This window comes from Podarcis tiliguerta, assembly GCF_965153285.1.
Source record: "Podarcis tiliguerta genome assembly, chromosome: 4".
Lineage (NCBI taxonomy): Eukaryota > Metazoa > Chordata > Lepidosauria > Squamata > Lacertidae > Podarcis > Podarcis tiliguerta.
Genome location: NC_139537.1, coordinates 99,122,209 through 99,142,733, shown reverse-complemented (window position 1 = coordinate 99,142,733; position 20,525 = coordinate 99,122,209). Strand labels below are relative to the sequence as shown.

The following is a 20,525-nucleotide window of genomic DNA, read 5'->3' as shown; positions in this document are numbered from 1 at the left end:
GTTAGGTGTGGTTTTGTGTGTGTTATCTCTCCCCTCCCGCTTTTTTTTTCTCATTGGGAAGTTCTAGGACTAGTGGGAAAGGAAGCATGAAGGACAGCCCCCAGACTTTTGCAGGTGGAAATAATATGGATGCATGTCCAATGAAAAGGACGTTCAGAAGCACCTAATGTTCCCTGGACTTTTGTTTTACACATAAAAATCTGCTTGCTCCCACAGACTTGTCTTTCTGACCCTGCATCAAAACACTGCTTTGGAGCAACTTCTTTCTGATTGGTGGTTAAAATGACTGTTGGTTGGTGCTGGTGCTTGAGGATGATGAAAGCTGCTTAACAAAAAAAAAGTTTTTTAAAATAAATAAACAAATTAAAATAAAATAAAATAAAATAAAATAAAATAAAATAAATTCTTGGAAAAGATTATTTAAAAAACGCTTCCCAAAAAAAAAATTCCTTTAAAAGAATCAAGTCCTTTAAAAAAAATTCTTTCTAAAGAAGTCCTTAAAAGAATCCTTCCAAAAATTGTCTAGTAGCACCTTAGAGACCAACTGGTTGATATGGTATGAGCTTTCGTGTCCATGCAGACTTCTTCAGATATCTGATATCAGGTATCTGAAGAAGTGTGCATGCACACCAAAGCTCATACCCATAACAAACAGTTGGTCTCTAAGATGCTACTAGACAATTTTTGGAAGGATTCTTTTAAGGACTTTTTATAAGGAAAAAAAATTAACGACTTGAGTCATTTAAAGGAATTTTTTGGAAGAGTTTTTTAAATAATCTTTTTCAAGTTTTTTTTATTTTGACTATGGCAGACCAACACGACAACCTACCTGTTGTTGTTTTTTGAATAATAATCCTTAAAGCCATGTTTCAGTACAGTATAAGCTATGATCCAACAGGATAAACTAGAATGTCCATGAACTGATATAACAACAACAGCAACAATTTTATTATTTGCCGCCCAGAGTGGCTGGGGAAACTCAGCCAGATGGGCGGGGTATAAATAATAAATTGTTGTTGTTGTTTGTACCCCATCTATCTGACTGGATTGCCCCAGCCACTATGGGAGTTTACCAGCTTCTGATACATTGGCTCCTTCATATAAAGGGAGAAACATCACTAACAGTACCATCTTTGAATTGATTTGTAGTGATTGCCCCATTCCCTAAAGAAGTGGATGTTCTGCTGGTAACATGGAGTTTGATCACCCTCAGCTTTTCACTTTCCTGCCACTACAGGTAAGTTATAGGTCTCTTGTAGAAAAAGGAAAGAGAGAAGCTTGGGCTATAGAGAAAGCAGAGGTAGGCACGAGATTGGAGTCAGCCAGGCCCTATTTGACCCAACCTAAGTCATCAGGGGTGTTAGGGGATGGGTAGTACCTCTGGTGGGGGACATGCCATGCTACTTCTGGAGGAGTTTGCCCATGTTTGGTCCCCAACCTGCACTCATCTTGTAGGAGCCACAGGTGAGAGCTATCAGCATGCGACAGAGGTCTTACCCAGGAATGGCTTTGAGTAGCCAGCTAAACCAGGTGAGAGTAGTTGATGAGTCTCAAACTCTCAGAAAGTTAGGGACTTACCCTGCATATGAAAACAGGCTCTGGTGGATTGAGTGGACAAGACCAATAGTATGTTCGACATTCAAGAAGACGGTTTCTGAAAATTCTGTAGAGGGAGATGGGCAGATATGGCTCATCAGCCTGAGAAGGTAGCTCATCTAGGAGAAGGAAAACTCTGATCCTAAATCTTCACTGCCTTGCAGGATATCTTCAAGAGAAGAAAAGGTTAAGGAGTATACCATACACATATCCAGAGTTAAGGCCCTAAGGTGGTTAGATGGCACCTTGTATGCCTCCTTCCTGTAACTCCTGCAGCCAAGCTGGTGCCAAACGTCTTGCTCTGCTTTCCTTTGGACCACATCAGCAAGGCCAAGATTGTCATCTTGGCAGCCCAGGACTTCTATGCACACTGCCTAGGGTTGCTCACCAGTGAGGTCACTTCAGTGCTACAAATGCAGTGGTTTGACTTCATCCCCAGAGGCACACTCCATTGTCTCTCGAGACAGATGCCAACAACTCATCAGGAATCAACTTTTGTGAACATAACTTTTTGATGTCTCACAACATCCCTATATAGAGAGGTTAAACAATGAATGGAGTACTTGCTTTTGAAAGACTTTATAATCTTGTGTGGAGGATTGGTTGATTTGTCCTATGTGCACAGAGAGAAGTTTGATTGCTACATTAGTGAGGTCAAGAAGAAGGGTGTTTAATTCCACCCCCACCCCCCGAAACAGGCTAATTGGTAGGAGACCATCTGCCACATCCTGAAGCATAGCTGCTTGAGTCCTCTGGAGAGATCACACTAAACCTTCTCCATTCACTGTAAAAACATTTATTGCCTTAATATCTAATCTGATCTCAGTGTGTAGCACTCATTTTCAATTGAAGTCTTTTATTGATTACTATTTGACTTATTTATGTGCCTTTAATTAAAGCCATAGCACAATGGTTCACAATAGGATAAATTCATTGATCTATCTAACAGTGACATCCATGAAGCGGTAAAACTGACATTAAAATAACTGTGGCCCAGGAATGCCTGGCCAAATTAGTAACCACCACAGTTAGTACCTGCCAGATATTTGGCAGGTGATCATTCCACAAAACAGGTCATACCACCAAGAAGGCCCTCTTTAATATGGTCATGTGATGCATTTCCACACAGCACAGAATGACCAGGAGGGCCACCTCTGAGTATCAATGTGGTCAGTCTGAGCAATATGGAGGAAGGCATTGCATCAGATAGCCTGGTTGCATGCTGTTTATAAATCAACATCAACACCTTAAACTTGGACTTGGTAGCAGATTGGCAGCCAGTGCAATTTCTTTAGCATATGCTCTGTGTGTATGCTGTGAGGTGCTAGAAGCCACATTTTGCACCAGCTTCAGCTTTTGAACCAAGTTGTGGGACAGCATCACATAGGGAGCATTGTAAAAATCCAGTCTTGATGTTACCAATGTCAGCATTAATAAGCTATTGGACCTTCCAATGATCCCAAGCATACCTCAAATTCCAGCAAGGCTTGGTTGCAGAAGTCCTGGAAAGTTCTACAGTGGCCACCACAGTCACCTGACTTGAACCCCATAGAAAATCTCTGGTGGGATTTGAAGGTGGTTGCACCATGCAAACTCAAGAATATTGCTGAACTGGAGGCCATTGCTCATGAGGAACGGGCTACGATTCTTCAGAAATGGGGCCAAGAGTTGCTGTCTGGTTTGCATCTCGTTTGCAGCAGGTCATAGCAGCAAAAGGCTGCTCTACTAAGTACTAAAGATGCTTGCCATGAAGGGGTTGAATAGTAGTGAGACTGGAGAAGCCAGTATAAGTTGCAATTTTAGCTGAATTTGGGGGAAACACTTGAAGCATCCATCGTGTTGAGCTATTTCAATTGCTTTTGTTTGATTTGCTCATTGTAAACATCTGATAGTCTAAATTTTGATAATAAACCTGATTTATAATGGGGGCTGAATAATTTCGATTGCAACTGCATATGTGTCACAGCATGATGGAAGGCAAGAACATACAGGGTCACTTTTCCACTGCAAGGGAGATGAGGGAGATGAGGAGATGAGTCAACTTTCCAACAACCCTGTAAGGTAATACAAAGGAGCACTTGCTCTTAACTCCAACATTCACTGACTGGAGGAACACAAGTGTAAGTTAGGGAACTTTCCTCAATTTGGGCAAAATCCACCATTAGCGTGGAAAGGAAAACTCCACATTCACTGTCTGTTAACAGTGACATGTGACCAAAGACACAGACCATCAGCTACAAAGTCATTTGAAATAACATTGGATCAAACAGCAACTGCATCACTAATAATGATAGGCGCTGGAAGACCCTAAAAATGAAACGTGAGATGAACCTGATGATTTTGCAATACATATATATATATATATATATATATATAAAGGGTAAAGCTAAAGGATCCCTGGACTCCAGTCAAACGACTCCAGTCAAAGGAGACTATGGGGTTGTGGCACTCATCTTGCTTTCAAACCAGCGTTTGTCCACAGACAGCTTTCCAGGTCATGTGTCCAGCATGACTAAACTGCTTCTGGTGCAACGGGACACTGTGACGGAAGCCAGAGCGCATGGAAACACCGTTTACCTTCCCACCACTGTGGTACCTATTTATCTACTTGCACTGGTATGCTTTCAAACTGCTAGGTTGGCAGAAACTGGGACAGAGCTTACTCCGTTGCAAGGATTTGAACTGCTGACCTTCCGATCAGCAAGCCCAAGAGGCTCAGTGGTTTAGGCCACAGCACCAACTGCGTCCCTATACATGTAATACATGTAGGTCCCGCTTTGTAGGCACAATACATTCCTGGTTTCTGCCCAAAATGGCTGCTACCAACCAGCAAAACACAAATAAATAAGCAAGTGGGCAAACTCTGGCTTTTCAGATTTCTGAATTAGCTGTTAGTGTTGTGAGGTTTGGGTATAATTCTTGGTGTTTGGATAACTGAAATTTCTGATAATGACCATTCCAGCAGTGGGACCTGCATGTACTGACATTTGAGATGTTGAAACCCACCTTTTAAATGCTAAAATCCACAGCTGACCTTTGTCTTGGTGACAAATTTCAATCAATGAATCTATTGTTCATCATAAATTTCAAATGCTGTGTTGCAGATTTGAAAACATTTTTGTATAAGCTCAGTATAGTTTTAATCCTGGGTGCAACAAAAATATAAAGAGATGAATTCCAGTCTAGTTCACATTTCTTATAAAAGTTAAGATCTAATAGCTATACCTAGCAAGTACTGAAAACCAGAGTATGATTTGACTTTTTGCTAATAAGCATGTGCCTTGGGATAATATTAATGTTAAACATGCTGAAATGTTTGCATGTGTTCGAAAGGTCAAAGCGTTGGAAAGTTATTTTGTTTGGGGGCTCAGATTGACACTTCGAGCAATCAGTGCTGTTTTGCTCTCTGTGTTGTTTAACAAATCTCCTGAGCCTTCCGTTTCTTAAATCAAAAAGGGCCAGAGGCGGGAAACCTCCATAAATGCGCTTTGGAAAAAAGAGTGTGCTAATTTCTGGCTTGCCTATCTCACATTTGCTGCACTAAATTCATATGAAACACCAATTAATCAGCTTTGGGGTTTTTTTAGTATTATGCGCATTTGACTTATTCTGATTTGACTTCAGGAGTGCATGAGCCACCATAACCTCCATGTCTTCTCCTTTTGCTTGAAATAATCCACCCTTTCTTTTAATCTCATCATTACTTTCCAATTGTTTTGCAACCAGTAAATGCTAGGAGAGTTCATGAAACACCTTATTAGGTTTTGTGACCTCTGGGTAAGGAGTTGTGATTCAAGCAGCCAATCATTTATGCACTTTGTCTTTTGGAATAAAACCCTGATACCCATTGAGTGAGTTTATGTTGAAGTAAGGGTAGCAAAAATGCAGCTAAGAAGCTCAAATAATATATATGACTGATAACCTCATTTGGAAATTAGACCAGTGTCTGGACTTTAACATTCAAAAACTTTACTTGCAGCAACTTATAGATGAATTAAAACACAATATTTACAGTCACATGCTTCTCCAAGCATGGGCTTACAGTTCTTCTAATTTCCAAACAACTGTATTTTTCTCTCTTTCTAGAACTCAGCACGTAGCCTTCTGTATCTCACTTAGGCCATGTCTTGCAGGTCCTATGAGACATTTCCACTTTTACCTTCTTCTGCAGCTTTGCTTTCTTTTTTTCAAGCAGAGAAGTAGCACTCGAACACTATTCAATTTAGCAGTATTCACAGTGGACTCTAAAACACGGTAATCTTGCTTAACATAAAATGGAATCTCTCCTTCACTAGAGACCTCCCATGTGACCAACATTAGCCAATCACATGACAATTCAGTTACCAACCAATCAAATTTAAACACATAGTAATGAACAGTGCTTTTTTTCTGGGGCAATGCAGGGGTATGTATACCCCAAAACATTTTGTGAATCTAAGTTTGGCCTCATTGAGGGGCAGTATTTCAATATGAGTAGGGAAATGAGACTACCCCTAAACATTTTTTTAACAAAAAAAGCACTGGTAATGCATACAAGCACTTACAATTTCAGTGAATTAAATTACTATACTTAATAGTTTAGGACTGAGGTGTTTCACATAACCCCCCGAGTTTGGGTCTAAAACTCTAATACTAATAAGAAAGTAAAACCTACACAAATCTGGAGTTCCTAAGACAACCTTGTAAGCCTCATTCCAGCAACTCTTGCAGCCAAGCTGGTGACAAACATTTTTCTCTGCTTTCAGTGAAGCTAAGAGTGGGGCACTGTCATCTGGAACACCCAGGATCTTCATACACAAAGCCCAGGCTTGCACCCTGGGGAGGTCATTTCAGTGTGGCAAAAACAGTCCCTAGTCTCTTGGAACAGATGGATGCCAACAACAAACGGCTATATAATATGAAGACCTGAGCTCAATACTGGAAAAATCAAAGAACCAAGAGAAACCGAAATTGACAATCACTCATCCCTTGTTGTCACCAATGCACCCAATGCAAGAGGTGTTGCCCATGTAGCTTTGAATGGCAAAAGGAATCACTACCTCCACTATCAAGATGAATATATAATATCACATGTTGTACCTGTCAGTTGCTATAACGCTCAGCCTTTGGTTAATAAAAATGTTAAGTCCTTTTGCTATTAGGATATGGCTTTTGAAATATTGGAAGGAGACTCATTTTGCATTCTAATTTTTCAACCTGCCTGCTTGAAGAAAATGCCACAGCCACATTACAAAGTGCGTAGGCACCAAAGGTCAAATTTACAATTCATATTCTGACACAGTAAGTTTAATTAAAAGATAATAAAAGGCAATCATTTATTGATAGTTTTAACATTAATGAATGACTTTGACCTCAGGCATAGCTGCTGTTCCCTAGTTAAAGCAAAATATGACTGCTTGTCATTACAAGATTTTTATTAGTATTAATGGTTTTAACTTTCCTCCCATGTATATGTCACAATATGTCAACAGTTCATTGAAAAAAACCTATTGATATGTTTCCAGTTTGTAAACAACCCTAAAACCCTGTCTTTACAGATTCCTTGTGTTATACCCCAAACAACGTTTCACAGGTGAAAATACATGCACTCTTGTATCACCGTTATCTTCATACTAAGGAGAAGTGCCTGAACACCACATGCACCTAAGAACATAAGCAGAAACTGCCGGATCAGGTCCATCTAGTCCAGCATCCTGTTCTCACAGTGGCCAACTAAATACACTTGCAGAATTCCAAAACCTGAACTTTTCTGTTCTCTCATTTATTGTACAATACATTTAAAATCAGATGGGAATTTGTTGTTTAAGTCACTGATTGAGAGTACAAAAAAGTCAAACAAAAATAATTGTCCTGGAGCAAGTTGTTGTTGTTGTTTAGTTGTTTAGTCGTGTCTGACTCTTCGTGACCCCATGGACCAGAGCATGCCAGGCACTCCTGTCTTCCACTTGAAGTGCCAAATGCAATATATTTACTATGAAATCCTTGTTTGGGTTCATCGTGGAGCTCAAGCTACACGTAGTTTAAACCACATCAGTTGAAGTGTAATTATTACATTATGCTTCTTGTTTAAAACAGAAATAGCATACTGGCCACCTTCCAGGATTGGGAGCATGGTGTAAATAGATAGAGGGCATTCGTCCCCTGCCACTGTTTGAATGAAAATTGCTCCCTCCTCTCAGCTTGACGATCCCACTGAACTTTCATCATAGGATTAAAGGCAGCAGGGATGGGGAGGGGACTTCCTCATAGGGACTGTGATAGGGAGAACAGGGTAAAACTGATCCCTGAATCTTCATTAATACATAAATGGTAAGGGGGGGGGAGAGATCCTTCTCCCCTCCCTGTGGTCCAAATGAAAAGCATCCTCCCTCACACTACCCTGGGCTATTTGACAGGAAGTTGAATGTTGAATTTAATTCTACTATCTGTATTTTCCTGCAATGTCACAGCCCTAAATAATTGGCTGTATACCCTTCGGAGTACAAGCATGTACACAAAAATAAATGTCCAGCCCAGGTGTGGTCACATGTGCTGCTCATGGAAGCAGTTGCACAATGTGGAGACCCCCCCCCCCCCACTGTTAGAGAGAACTGTTTCACACATTAGTGTTTCTTACTCACTTAGCTGTGATGCTTTACTTACTTTTTTAACCCTTTCACCTCTGCCACCATATAACTAAATACCTCAGCTTCCTGAGGTTGTGAATAAGTGTGGGACAAAGCAGCACAGGTTCAACTTTAAATTGAAAACAAAGTAAATTTTATTTTATTTTAAATAAGCAGGTGGTGGTGTAATTTTATGGTTACTATTAGGGATTTTTTCAGGTTCAGTTTTATCCTTTCTTGAATTCAATTCTCCACATTTCCAAATTGGTTTGCAATTATTTTATTTTTAAAAATAAGTTCTCATGAAAATTCACCAGCGTTTTACTGCAGAATTATTCCAATATACTGTATATTAGGAGAATTTCAAAATACAATGCATTTTATGTGCCATTTTCACAATATACTTTTCCTCAAAACTTCACTTCGGCATAGGCATCTTTGTACACATTACTTCACCGAAAAACCGCATTACAAAATTCAAAGAGGTGAGAATTTCGAAAGATGGCTGTGTTTCAGTTCACATACTGTTTTGGGAAGTGCAAAATAAGGAAGACTGCATTTAAATGCAAACGGAATATAGTTTCTTCCCCCATCTCTAACTGGTATGTGTTGATCTTGGTTGGTTACTGTTTCTTCAGTGCAAAATGGTTGCACTGTGTGGTTGCTGCTTCTTTAAGAGGAGAGTTAAGAGAAATTTAGTTCTTCCACCTAATCAAAGCCAATTCCCTAAATCACTCCTGCTCAGTTACCGTAACACCCATTCATTTGGCACTCGTGACTATACTTGGCATAAGGCTCATGAACTCTTCATTCTGGAGTTTCTCAGGTTTCTATCAGGACTTCTGCCACAGTCTTCACACTGGTCCAGTAACCTCTGCTTCTCCAGCTTGCAGCTGAGCTCCTCCTCTTGTTTTCTTTTTCACCCATCATCTTACTGACCTTGGCCTCAGATTAGGCTTTTATTTCAAAACAGAGTCAATCTCTAGCCAGCCATTTTGAATCTGTATGAAATTCTCTCACCAGTTCTGGTTCATTGTGAAGAGGCAGAATATTTCCTATCAGTTTTTAGTTCACAATAATGGGTTATGAGCCTGTATTTCCAGGCTTGAGATCCCCTTTGCTATAAGCACAGCTTTTTTTTCTTTTGCATTATTTTATTAAGTAAGGGAACCATGTCATACTACATGCATAGTGCTTTGGGGGCAGGGGATGTGGAAACCATGCCACTGTTCCTGCAGGAGTGATCACAGGCCTCAGGCCTTTTGTGTTCTGCTCCTGGAGATCAGTTCAGCAACAGAGGGTGTCCACAGCCACATTTCAACAGATGGGCTCTGCTATAGGATTTCTTCTTGCACAATGATTTCACTAAGAGTGACTGAGAGTAGCCTGCTTTGCTGTTTATTAGTTTTGTAGTTTTAATATTGTATGTTTGCTACTCTAATTGGAAACCTGATGAATAGGGTTCTTTATCTGCTTTTTCGCAGTTGTAATTTTTTTACAGTTCATGCATTGTAACCTACCCTTAGATCTATCACAGTGAAGGATAGGCTATAAATATCCCAAATAAATAAATAATGTTTATAAAAGAACTGCAATTTCAACTCCATCCTAGTAGAAAAACACTGAATATTAATTTTGCTAGCCCCAAAATTCTTTTGAAGGACTAGACTATAGGAGGTATCTATTATTGAAGGTCTGTTGCCCACCCTTTAATTTAAGCAGTTTGTGTTCTCTTATCAGGTACTGGGAGGAACTGATTAAAATAAATATCATCCTGGATGGTGGCAATGAACAAAATGAATCTTCCTTCCATTGTTAGTGTATCTGACACTAGATAAGGCACAGGGTGGTGGTAGGTGATCTAACCACTGTTGTTTTCCAGAAGTGAATATGCTTTTTAATTGATGCCCTCCAAAAGAGCTGTTGGTGTGCCATTGCTGTTAAGACCCATGAACCAGATACAATCAGTTCAAATTTTACCTCAGCCATGAATGTAATGGATGACCTTAGGAGCACCATTCTCACCAAGCCTCTCCCAACCACAATAATGTTCTTATTTGAAATATGTATATCTCTCACCTTTCAAGGCAGCTGTTGAGAATAATGAAATATAAGAAGAAAGGCAATATGCAAAAAGAAGTGGCAATAGAAGCATGCAATGTAGCAATGTAATAAGACAGCCAGTACGAAACATATTAAAAAGTTGGAGGAAGGAAAAATCCAGAAGAATGGCATGTGATTATGGCAGGCAAGCAATGACATTCAGCCTTCCTAAATAGGTAGGTCTTAACACCACATGGAAGAACAACAAGATAGAGGCAAGATGAACCTCCTGTGATAATACTGTGATAATAATTCAAGCCAGCCTTACAGCATTGTTGTAAGGACCACTGGTGTAATATATATTCATGTAAATCATTTATTCGTCTTTAGGGGAGCAGAATCCATTTCATTCACATAGCCTGAAGAGTCTAGATTGCAGTTCTTCCTGCTTGCTTCACCTTTATAGATATTTCTGCTCCACTTGGCTTCTTTTGCTCTGACAAGATTTGCAGAAGCTAATGTGGAACCAGGAAGAATGCCAAGAAACGGCTTGCTAAAGTTGCTAAAGTTTTGACATGAAAGTCTGACACCCCCCGCCCCCGTCCCGCTTCCAGTAGGAACCTGTTCCTGCATCATAACCATTTGATCTATTTTCTACAACAGGTTTTATAACATAGGTCAGTGATCCTAAATTCAAGTTTGTAGCAACTTTCTGTTTCACTAGTTTCAGTGTCTTGGGGAAAATCCAAGGAAGATTTGTTCATCCATGATCGGAACTGGTGGATACATAACTTCTATATTAACAATCTTCTAATTGGTTGTCTCAGTGACAAATGAGAGTACTAATTATCTCTATAGGAAAAAACCTTCAGCTGAGGAAGTCCTGTTTTGGCAGTCAGCACTTCTGCGTGAGTGTCTGAGGGCCCTGCTCCTTCCTGCCACCTACCATCTGGCCCGGGGCGGGGCCTGAAGCCTCACAGGGACTGCTGCGCTCTGCTGCCCAGGAGGATTCTCCTGTGTGAGTGTCTGAAGGCCCTGCTCCTTCCTGCCACTTACCATCTGGCCTGGGGCGGGGCCTGAAGCCTCACAAGGACTGCTGCTGCGCTCTGCTGCCCAGGAGGACTCTTCTGCGTGAGTGTCTGAGGGCCCTGCTCCTTCCTGCCGCTTACCATCTGGCCCGGGGCGGGGCCTGAAGCCTCACAGGGACTGCTTCGCTCTGCTGCCCAGGAGGATTCTCCTGTGTGAGTGTCTGAGGGCCCTGCTCCTTCCTGCCACTCACCATCTGGCCCGGGGCGGGGCCTGAAGCCTCACAGGGACTGCTTCGCTCTGCTGCCCAGGAGGACTCTTCTGCGTGAGTGTCTGAAGGCCCTGCTCCTTCCTGCCACTCACCATCTGGCCCGGGGCGGGGCCTGAAGCCTCACAGGGACTGCTGCGCTCTGCTGCCCAGGAGGACTCTTCTGCGTGAGTGTCTGAGGGCCCTGCTCCTTCCTGCCACTCACCATCTGGCCTGGGGCGGGGCCTGAAGCCTCACAGGGACTGCTTCGCTCTGCTGCCCAGGAGGACTCTTCTGCGTGAGTGTCTGAGGGCCCTGCTCCTTCCTGCCACTCACCATCTGGCCCGGGGCGGGGCCTGAAGCCTCACAGGGACTGCTGCGCTCTGCTGCCCAGGAGGACTCTTCTGCATGAGTGTCTGAAGGCCCTGCTCCTTCCTGCCACTCACCATCTGGCCTGGGGCGGGGCCTGAAGCCTCACAGGGACTGCTTCGCTCTGCTGCCCAGGAGGATTCTCCTGTGTGAGTGTCTGAGGGCCCTGCTCCTTCCTGCCACTCACCATCTGGCCCGGGGCGGGGCCTGAAGCCTCACAGGGACTGCTTCGCTCTGCTGCCCAGGAGGACTCTTCTGCGTGAGTGTCTGAGGGCCCTGCTCCTTCCTGCCACTCACCATCTGGCCCGGGGCGGGGCCTGAAGCCTCACAGGGACTGCTGCGCTCTGCTGCCCAGGAGGACTCTTCTGCGTGAGTGTCTGAGGGCCCTGCTCCTTCCTGCCACTCACCATCTGGCCTGGGGCGGGGCCTGAAGCCTCACAGGGACTGCTTCGCTCTGCTGCCCAGGAGGACTCTTCTGCGTGAGTGTCTGAGGGCCCTGCTCCTTCCTGCCACTCACCATCTGGCCTGGGGCGGGGCCTGAAGCCTCACAGGGACTGCTGCGCTCTGCTGCCCAGGAGGACTCTTCTGCGTGAGTGTCTGAAGGCCCTGCTCCTTCCTGCCACCTACCATCTGGCCCGGGGCGGGGCCTGAAGCCTCACAGGGACTGCTGCGCTCTGCTGCCCAGGAGGATTCTCCTGTGTGAGTGTCTGAAGGCCCTGCTCCTTCCTGCCACTCACCATCTGGCCTGGGGCGGGGCCTGAAGCCTCACAGGGACTGCTTCGCTCTGCTGCCCAGGAGGATTCTCCTGTGTGAGTGTCTGAGGGCCCTGCTCCTTCCTGCCACTCACCATCTGGCCTGGGGCGGGGCCTGAAGCCTCACAGGGACTGCTGCACTCTGCTGCCCAGGAGGACTCTTCTGCGTGAGTGTCTGAGGGCCCTGCTCCTTCCTGCCACTCACCATCTGGCCTGGGGCGGGGCCTGAAGCCTCACAAGGACTGCTGCTGCGCTCTGCTGCCCAGGAGGATTCTCCTGTGTGGGTGTCTGAGGGCCCTGCTCCTTCCTGCCACTCACCATCTGGCCTGGGGCGGGGCCTGAAGCCTCACAAGGACTGCTGCTGCGCTCTGCTGCCCAGGAGGATTCTCCTGTGTGGGTGTCTGAAGGCCCTGCTCCTTCCTGCCACTCACCATCTGGCCCGGGGCGGGGCCTGAAGCCTCATAAGGACTGCTGCGCTCTGCTGCCCAGGAGGATTCTCCTGTGTGGGTGTCTGAGGGCCCTGCTCCTTCCTGCCACTCACCATCTGGCCTGGGGCGGGGCCTGAAGCCTCACAGGGACTGCTGCGCTCTGCTGCCCAGGAGGACTCTTCTGCGTGAGTGTCTGAGGGCCCTGCTCCTTCCTGCCACTCACCATCTGGCCTGGGGCGGGGCCTGAAGCCTCACAGGGACTGCTTCGCTCTGCTGCCCAGGAGGACTCTTCTGCGTGAGTGTCTGAAGGCCCTGCTCCTTCCTGCCACCTACCATCTGGCCCGGGGCGGGGCCTGAAGCCTCACAGGGACTGCTGCGCTCTGCTGCCCAGGAGGATTCTCCTGTGTGAGTGTCTGAAGGCCCTGCTCCTTCCTGCCACTCACCATCTGGCCTGGGGCGGGGCCTGAAGCCTCACAAGGACTGCTGCTGCGCTCTGCTGCCCAGGAGGACTCTTCTGCGTGAGTGTCTGAGGGCCCTGCTCCTTCCTGCCGCTTACCATCTGGCCCGGGGCGGGGCCTGAAGCCTCACAGGGACTGCTGCGCTCTGCTGCCCAGGAGGATTCTCCTGTGTGAGTGTCTGAAGGCCCTGCTCCTTCCTGCCACTCACCATCTGGCCTGGGGCGGGGCCTGAAGCCTCATAAGGACTGCTGCGCTCTGCTGCCCAGGAGGACTCTTCTGCGTGAGTGTCTGAAGGCCCTGCTCCTTCCTGCCACCTACCATCTGGCCCGGGGCGGGGCCTGAAGCCTCACAAGGACTGCTGCTGCGCTCTGCTGCCCAGGAGGATTCTCCTGTGTGGGTGTCTGAAGGCCCTGCTCCTTCCTGCCGCTTACCATCTGGCCCGGGGCGGGGCCTGAAGCCTCACAAGGACTGCTGCTGCGCTCTGCTGCCCAGGAGTATTCTCCTGTGTGGGTGTCTGAGGGCCCTGCTCCTTCCTGCCACTTACCATCTGGCCCGGGGCGGGGCCTGAAGCCTCACAAGGACTGCTGCTGCGCTCTGCTGCCCAGGAGGATTCTCCTGTGTGGGTGTCTGAGGGCCCTGCTCCTTCCTGCCACTCACCATCTGGCCTGGGGCGGGGCCTGACAGGCCTCACAGGGACGGTTGCTGTCACTGCTGCTGCGGCCCAGGGGGTTCCGGAGTGGCGCAGAGCTTTTTAAAAATGTTTTAGATTTTTCCTTGTCCTTTTTATTTTTATTTTTTTGCATATGCGGGGACGTGGATGGGGGTGGGATGGATGTTTAGTTGGGAATTTGTTTGTTTTTAACGGATTTGTAATTTTTATAGTTTTTTATTTGTATAGTTTTTTGTTTTCTGGGGTCTTTTGTTTTAAGGTCTTATTTTGTTCTTAAGGGGAGGGGTCAGGGCTGCCGGGGAGTGGGTCCCAGCCAACAAAATGGCTGGGGCATGTTCCACAGAGGGGGATGCGCTGGGACAACCGATCTCAGTGATCACGGGTAGGAGGAGGAGTTACGCTAAGACCAGACCATGTCATTACAGAGGAGGCAGGTTTAGTCGTTGTCTGAGGACTATCCCTGCCTCCGGGTCTGGTCCTGACCGGACGGATACTAGAATCAGCAAGGGATACCCACATGACCTGAAGGTGCTGCTGTGCAATGCCAGGTCAATGATTCATAAAACCACTGCAATCCATGACTTGATCATGGATGGAGGATTTGACCTGGCATGTGTAACAGAGACTTGGTTGGATGAAGCAGATGGGCCTGTTCTTGCCGCTGCTTGTCCACCAGGTTTCTCTTACGCACAGCAACCCAGGCCTTGTGGGCGGGGAGGGGGGGTTGCAGTGATTTTTAGGAAGTCATTAGTTTGCACCAGGCGTCCTATTGGGAAGACCCAGTTTTCTGAGTGCATGTTCTGGAAGTTGGGCAATAGGGGCAGTACAGGATTCCTTCTGGTGTACCGACCTCCCCGCTGCACCAAGGATTCCCTGCCCGAGCTGCTTCAGGTCGTGGCGGATGTCCTCCTGGAGACACCTAGTTTGGTTGTCCTAGGGGATTTTAATATCCATGCCGACACGACCTTACAAGGGGCCGCTCGGGACTTTGTGGAAAGCATGGCCTCCATGGGGCTGTCCCTGAATAAGTTTGGCCCAACCCATAGCCGCGGACATGCCTTGGACCTGGTGTTTACCTCAATGGATGTTGGTGATCTGACACTAAGTAAAAGCGAAACAAAAGAAGTGCCATGGTCAGACCACTTCCTGGTGCAACTTGACTTCTCCGCGACCCTTCCCCTCTGCAGGGAGGTGGGACCGATTCGGATGGTCCGCCCCCGCCACTTAATGGATCCAAATGGTTTCCAGAGAGTGGTAGGGGATGCTTTATCCCATGTTGATGGCCTTTCAGCTGATTCCCTGGTGGCCCGCTGGAATGTGGAGTTAACCAGGGCTATTGACTGTTTGGCTCCGAAGCGCCCTCTCCGATTGCATGGAGCCCGGACAGCCCCATGGTTTTCCACGGATCTGAGGGCAATGAAACAATCGTTGAGACGGCTAGAGCGCCGGTGGCGGAGGACCCATTCTGAAGCTGACCGGACACAGGTTAGAGCTCAATGTCGAGCCTACCAAGTGGCAGTAGCGACGGCGAAGAAGACTTTCTTCACCGCCTCTATTGCATCTGCAGAAAACAGCAGCAGGAGACTTTTTCAGGTGGTCCGCAATCTAGCGGAACCACCTGCTACATCGGGGCCCAGTACGGGCCACATGATCTCCTGCAATGATTTTGCAAAGTTTTTTGCAGATAAAGTCGCTCAGATTCGGGAAGAGGTCGATGCCACCGTGGGAGCAGGGCCAGGGCGGGAGAGTGCTAGAGTCCTGTCTAGTCAAATTGCGTGGGATCAATTCCAATCTGTTACCTCCGAGGATGTGGACGAGTGAAACCAACCACCTGTCTCCTGGATCCTTGCCCATCCTGGCTTATAAAAGCTAGCTGGGAAGGGCTGGGCGATGGGCTTCGTGGGGTGGTGAATGCTTCCCTCCGTGAGGGAGTCTTCCCAGACCCGCTGAAAGAGGCGGTTATTAAACCGCTTCTTAAAAAACCATCTTTAGATGCGGCCACGATGGCCAACTATCGCCCAGTCTCAAATCTTCCATTCTTGGGCAAGGTGATTGAGCGAGTGGTGGCTGAACAACTCCAGGCACGCCTGGAAGAAGCGGACCATTTGGATCCCTTCCAGTCGGGATTCAGGCCTCATCACGGGACTGAAACTGCCTTGGTCGCACTGGTTGATGATCTCCGGCGGGCTAGGGACAAGGGTGAGAGCTGTTTCCTAGTTCTGCTGGATCTCTCAGCGGCGTTTGATACCATCGACCATAACATCCTTCTGGACCGTCTTGAGGGGCTGGGAGCTGGGGGTACTGTTATACAGTGGTTCCGCTCCTTCCTCCTGGGCCGTGTTCAGAAGGTTGTGGTGGGGGATGAGTGTTCAGACCCCTGGGCTCTCACTTGTGGGGTGCCTCAGGGTTCTGTCCTCTCCCCCATGCTTTTTAACATCTATATGCAGCCGCTGGGAGAGATCATCAGGAGGTTTGGGCTGGGTGTTCATCAGTATGCAGATGATACCCAGCTCTACCTCTCTTTCAAATCAGAACCAGTGAAGGCGGTGACGGTCCTGTGTGAGTGTCTGGAGGCGGTTGGAGGATGGATGGCGGCAAACAGATTGAGACTGAATCCTGACAAGACAGAAGTACTGTTTCTGGGGGACAGGAGGCGGGCAGGTGTGGAGGATTCCCTGGTCCTGAATGGGGTAACTGTGCCCCTGAAGGACCAGGTGCGCAGCCTGGGAGTCATTTTGGACTCACAGCTGTCCATGGAGGCACAGGTTAAATCCGTGTCCAGGGCAGCTGTGTACCAGCTCCATCTGGTACGTAGGCTGAGACCCTATCTGCCCACGGACTGCCTTGCCAGAGTGGTGCATGCTCTGGTTATCTCCCGCTTGGACTACTGCAATGCGCTCTACGTGGGGCTACCTTTGAAGGTGACCCGGAAACTACAACTAATCCAGAATGCAGCGGCCAGACTGGTGACTGGGAGCAGCCGCCGAGACCATATAACACCGGTCTTGAAAGACCTACATTGGCTCCCAGTATGTTTCCGAGCACAATTCAAAGTGTTGGTGCTGACCTTTAAAGCCCTAAACGGCCTTGGTCCAGTATACCTGAAGGAGCGTCTCCACCCCCATCGCTCTACCCGGACACTGAGGTCCAGCTCCGAGGGCCTTCTGGCGGTTCCCTCACTGCGAGAAGCCAAGTTACAGGGAACCAGGCAGAGGGCCTTCTCGGTAGTGGCGCCCTCCCTGTGGAACGCCCTCCCACCAGATGTCAAAGAGAACAACAACTACCAGACTTTTAGAAGACATCTGAAGGCAGCCCTGTTTAGGGAAGCTTTTAATGTTTGATGTATCACAGTATTTTAATATTCTTTTGGAAGCCGCCCAGAGTGGCTGGGGAAACCCAGCCAGATGGGCGGGGTATAAATAATAAATTATTATTATTATTATTATAAACCAAGTTTATACAAGTCATAAATTTGTGGCTGCATTATATATTATTATATACAGTGGTACCTTGGGTTACATACGCTTCAGGTTACATACGCTTCAGGTTACAGACTCCGCTAACCCAGAAATATTACTTCAGGTTAAGAACTTTGCTTCAGGACGAGAACAGAAATCGTGCGGCGACGGCACAGCAGCAGCGGGAGGCCCCATTAGCTAACGTGGTGCTTCAGGTTAAGAACAGTTTCAGGTTAAGAACGGACCTCCAGAACGAATTAAGTACGTAACCAGAGGTACCACTGTATTATATCTTATTATCATAGATTCCGGCGTATTAGGCGACTGGGCGTATTAGACGACCCCCCAAATTAGCAGCTGCAATTTGGGGATTTGTTTTATAAGCCCAGTCACATAATACGCTGGGCAGCTCTGCGTCGGGAGAAAGCCCCCCGGCGCGGAGCTGAGCCTGCCGCTCGCTGCTTCGGAGCCGCCCCAGCAGCAGCGGGGGGGGGGGCCTCCACTCCTCGCCACTCATACCCGGCGTATAAGGTAAACCCCAACTTTGTAACCTCTTTTCTGTGGTTAAAAAGTCGCCTTATACGCCGGAATCTACTGTAGTTCCTCACTTTCACAAAGCCCTGTTAACACTACTCACATGCAATATTCTTATTCCCCATTCAAATATAGCTCTTGTTGATGATACATGAAGCATTTATACACATCTATATCAGATGGCCAACAATGTGACTGGAACAAAAGCAGCTTCTTGGGTGACAAGACCCATGGTTTCAAATAAACATCTCCTGGGCTTCTGCAATACCATTAGTAGGCCATTGGATGTGCTTTACCTTACATGGAAGTGAGGCAGTCTTGATGGAAGGAGATGAAGCAGGAGCTGTATACAAGCCCTACTGAGTCCTCAGCAGGATGCCTGCTGAGCACTGCCTTCCTCTCAGGTTGGGTAAAAGGCATCCAATGGCCTACAAATGGTATCACTTCCATTCTTTTTCCTCCAAGCCACATGCTACTATATGCAAACCTGGCTACATTTTCTCATTTACATGTTTATTTACCAGTTCTCCCTAAACCTGTATTCTTAGCCCCACCCCAAAAATCTTCACTTTCTTACTCCATGAGACCCCTGAATGTCCAAATGTTGCATCTCAGGATCCCATGAATTTAATATACATATATAAATCCACTATTTGGAAGGACATAAGACATTATTCTGTGTACTTGTCAGTGTATGTCTCTTCGATTGATAGCTCTTTACTGCAGTCAATTTTCCTTAGAAATGAGCTATTCGTATCTTTCAAAATGAATTTGTACCAGCTCAGGTACTCATTTGATTATGTTGGCTGCTCAGAAGGGGGTAACAACACCTCGAAACTGTAGTAATCCATTAGCTGATTATGAATTTGAGGAATCTGTGCTGTGTTTGGAGCCTAGTGTTTCTTCTGTTCCTACCTGATCTTTAACAAAGCAGTTTACATGTCCTTGGTCATTGCTCTCCATGGTTCCTTTAGGCATCTGCTGATGTTGGGATTACAGGGATTACAATATCAATGTCCTCCTCTGATCTTTATGACTCTGACTGGCTTGTGGTTTTTCTATGCTTTTCTTTAATTGGGATGCACATTTAAATCAGCTCTTTCTGGACTACTGTGTTATAGTTTCCATTTACATAATACAATACTTTGCATCCAAGATTTTAACTTTATGGGTTTACTGCTAGTGTACCTAAAATTTTTTACAGTGGTCCACCTCTAATTTTACACTAATAATGTTGCATTCCAAAACCATAAATGAAAGATAGTCTAGCTGAAAAAGAACGTAATGGTGCAAAAGTGACAAAGAAGATGAGGCAGCACAACAAGGCTTCCCAGGTAAAGTTAACTGTTGAACAAAGGCAGTAAAAGAGAGAAGAGGACATAAATCTGATGGCTTGTAAACAAAGGCAGCATGACATGTATCTAATTTAAACTGCCTTTTCCTTTGTCAGCATTTTCTGTGTCCTCATCCTGGAGACTTCTCACACCACTCATTACAAAACAAAAACAATGGGAAACTATACTGAACAGGTAATTTTTTAAAATTAAAATTAGGACAAAAAAGCCTATGATTAGGGGTGCTTGAGCAGCACTGTAGCTAGCCTTGCTTGTTAGGTGGGGTAACCACGTTTGTAGGTGGGGCATTTTTTTTGGGGGGGGGGTGCCTTGTCATTGCTCATACTCAACAAACAGTGCTTAGAAAGACAATTTCTGGCCATCCCTCATAGTACAGCTTTTACAATGCTCTGTAATGTTCGACGAAAAACTAATTGATGATGGTTCTTAGAGAAGGTAATTGGAATTAGAATTTATTTGGTAAATTAGGAACAGAAATAAAGCTAATTGTAAGGAAAGAAATCTGTGGATAACACATGAAGACATTTAGCTAATAACTGCAATTTGCAAAATATACTTAAATACTAATGTAACTGTTTAAGATTTCATAGCGATAAAATAAAACCCAGAAGTTTGCTTTTTACATGCTATTATTTAGCACAATTTACTTGCACATAAATTGGGTTCTTTCCCTATGAAAAACAACAACCATGCTTCTGGCTGTTGGAGTATTTAAACAGAAGTTATCTTTCAGAAAAGCACAAGATAGGAATTAAGTTTCAGTGTTGCATATTCAGGCAGCCCTGTAAAGGGAAGCCAGAGTGGCAGGTGCAACCCAGTCAGATGAATGGGGTACAACATTATTATTATTGTTGTTGTTGTTGTTGTTGTTGTTGTTGTTATTGTTGTTGTTATTGCAGAAAGAATAATTAGGGCATAACTAGAAACAAGGGACAATAATGATTCTCAAAATAGGGGAGGTAAAGCATATAGCAAGACTCAAAA

At 45.9% G+C, this 20,525-nt stretch overlaps 1 protein-coding gene and 1 long non-coding RNA gene across 3 annotated transcripts in view; one reads left to right on the top strand and one right to left on the bottom strand.

Moving 5' to 3' along the window:
• LOC310675381 (uncharacterized protein) overlaps window positions 1–2,917 on the top strand; it is a 37,767-nt gene extending 34,850 nt beyond the window's left edge. The window contains exons 4-5 of the mRNA XM_083435912.1: window positions 1,150–1,237; window positions 1,761–2,917. Coding sequence (XP_083292038.1) covers window positions 1,150–1,237; window positions 1,761–1,863 — 191 coding nt within the window. The 3' untranslated portion in view covers window positions 1,864–2,917. The remainder of the gene's footprint in view (window positions 1–1,149; window positions 1,238–1,760) is intronic.
• Window positions 1–3,404, bottom strand: part of LOC310675423 — a 34,283-nt gene extending 30,879 nt beyond the window's left edge. For both annotated transcript variants that reach the window (XR_014510135.1, XR_014510136.1), the window contains exons 1-2: window positions 3,066–3,404; window positions 1,579–1,765 (exon numbers count right to left, since the gene is read on the bottom strand). This is a non-coding gene — a long non-coding RNA (uncharacterized lncRNA). The remainder of the gene's footprint in view (window positions 1–1,578; window positions 1,766–3,065) is intronic.
• Window positions 3,405–20,525: the final 17,121 nt, after the last annotated feature.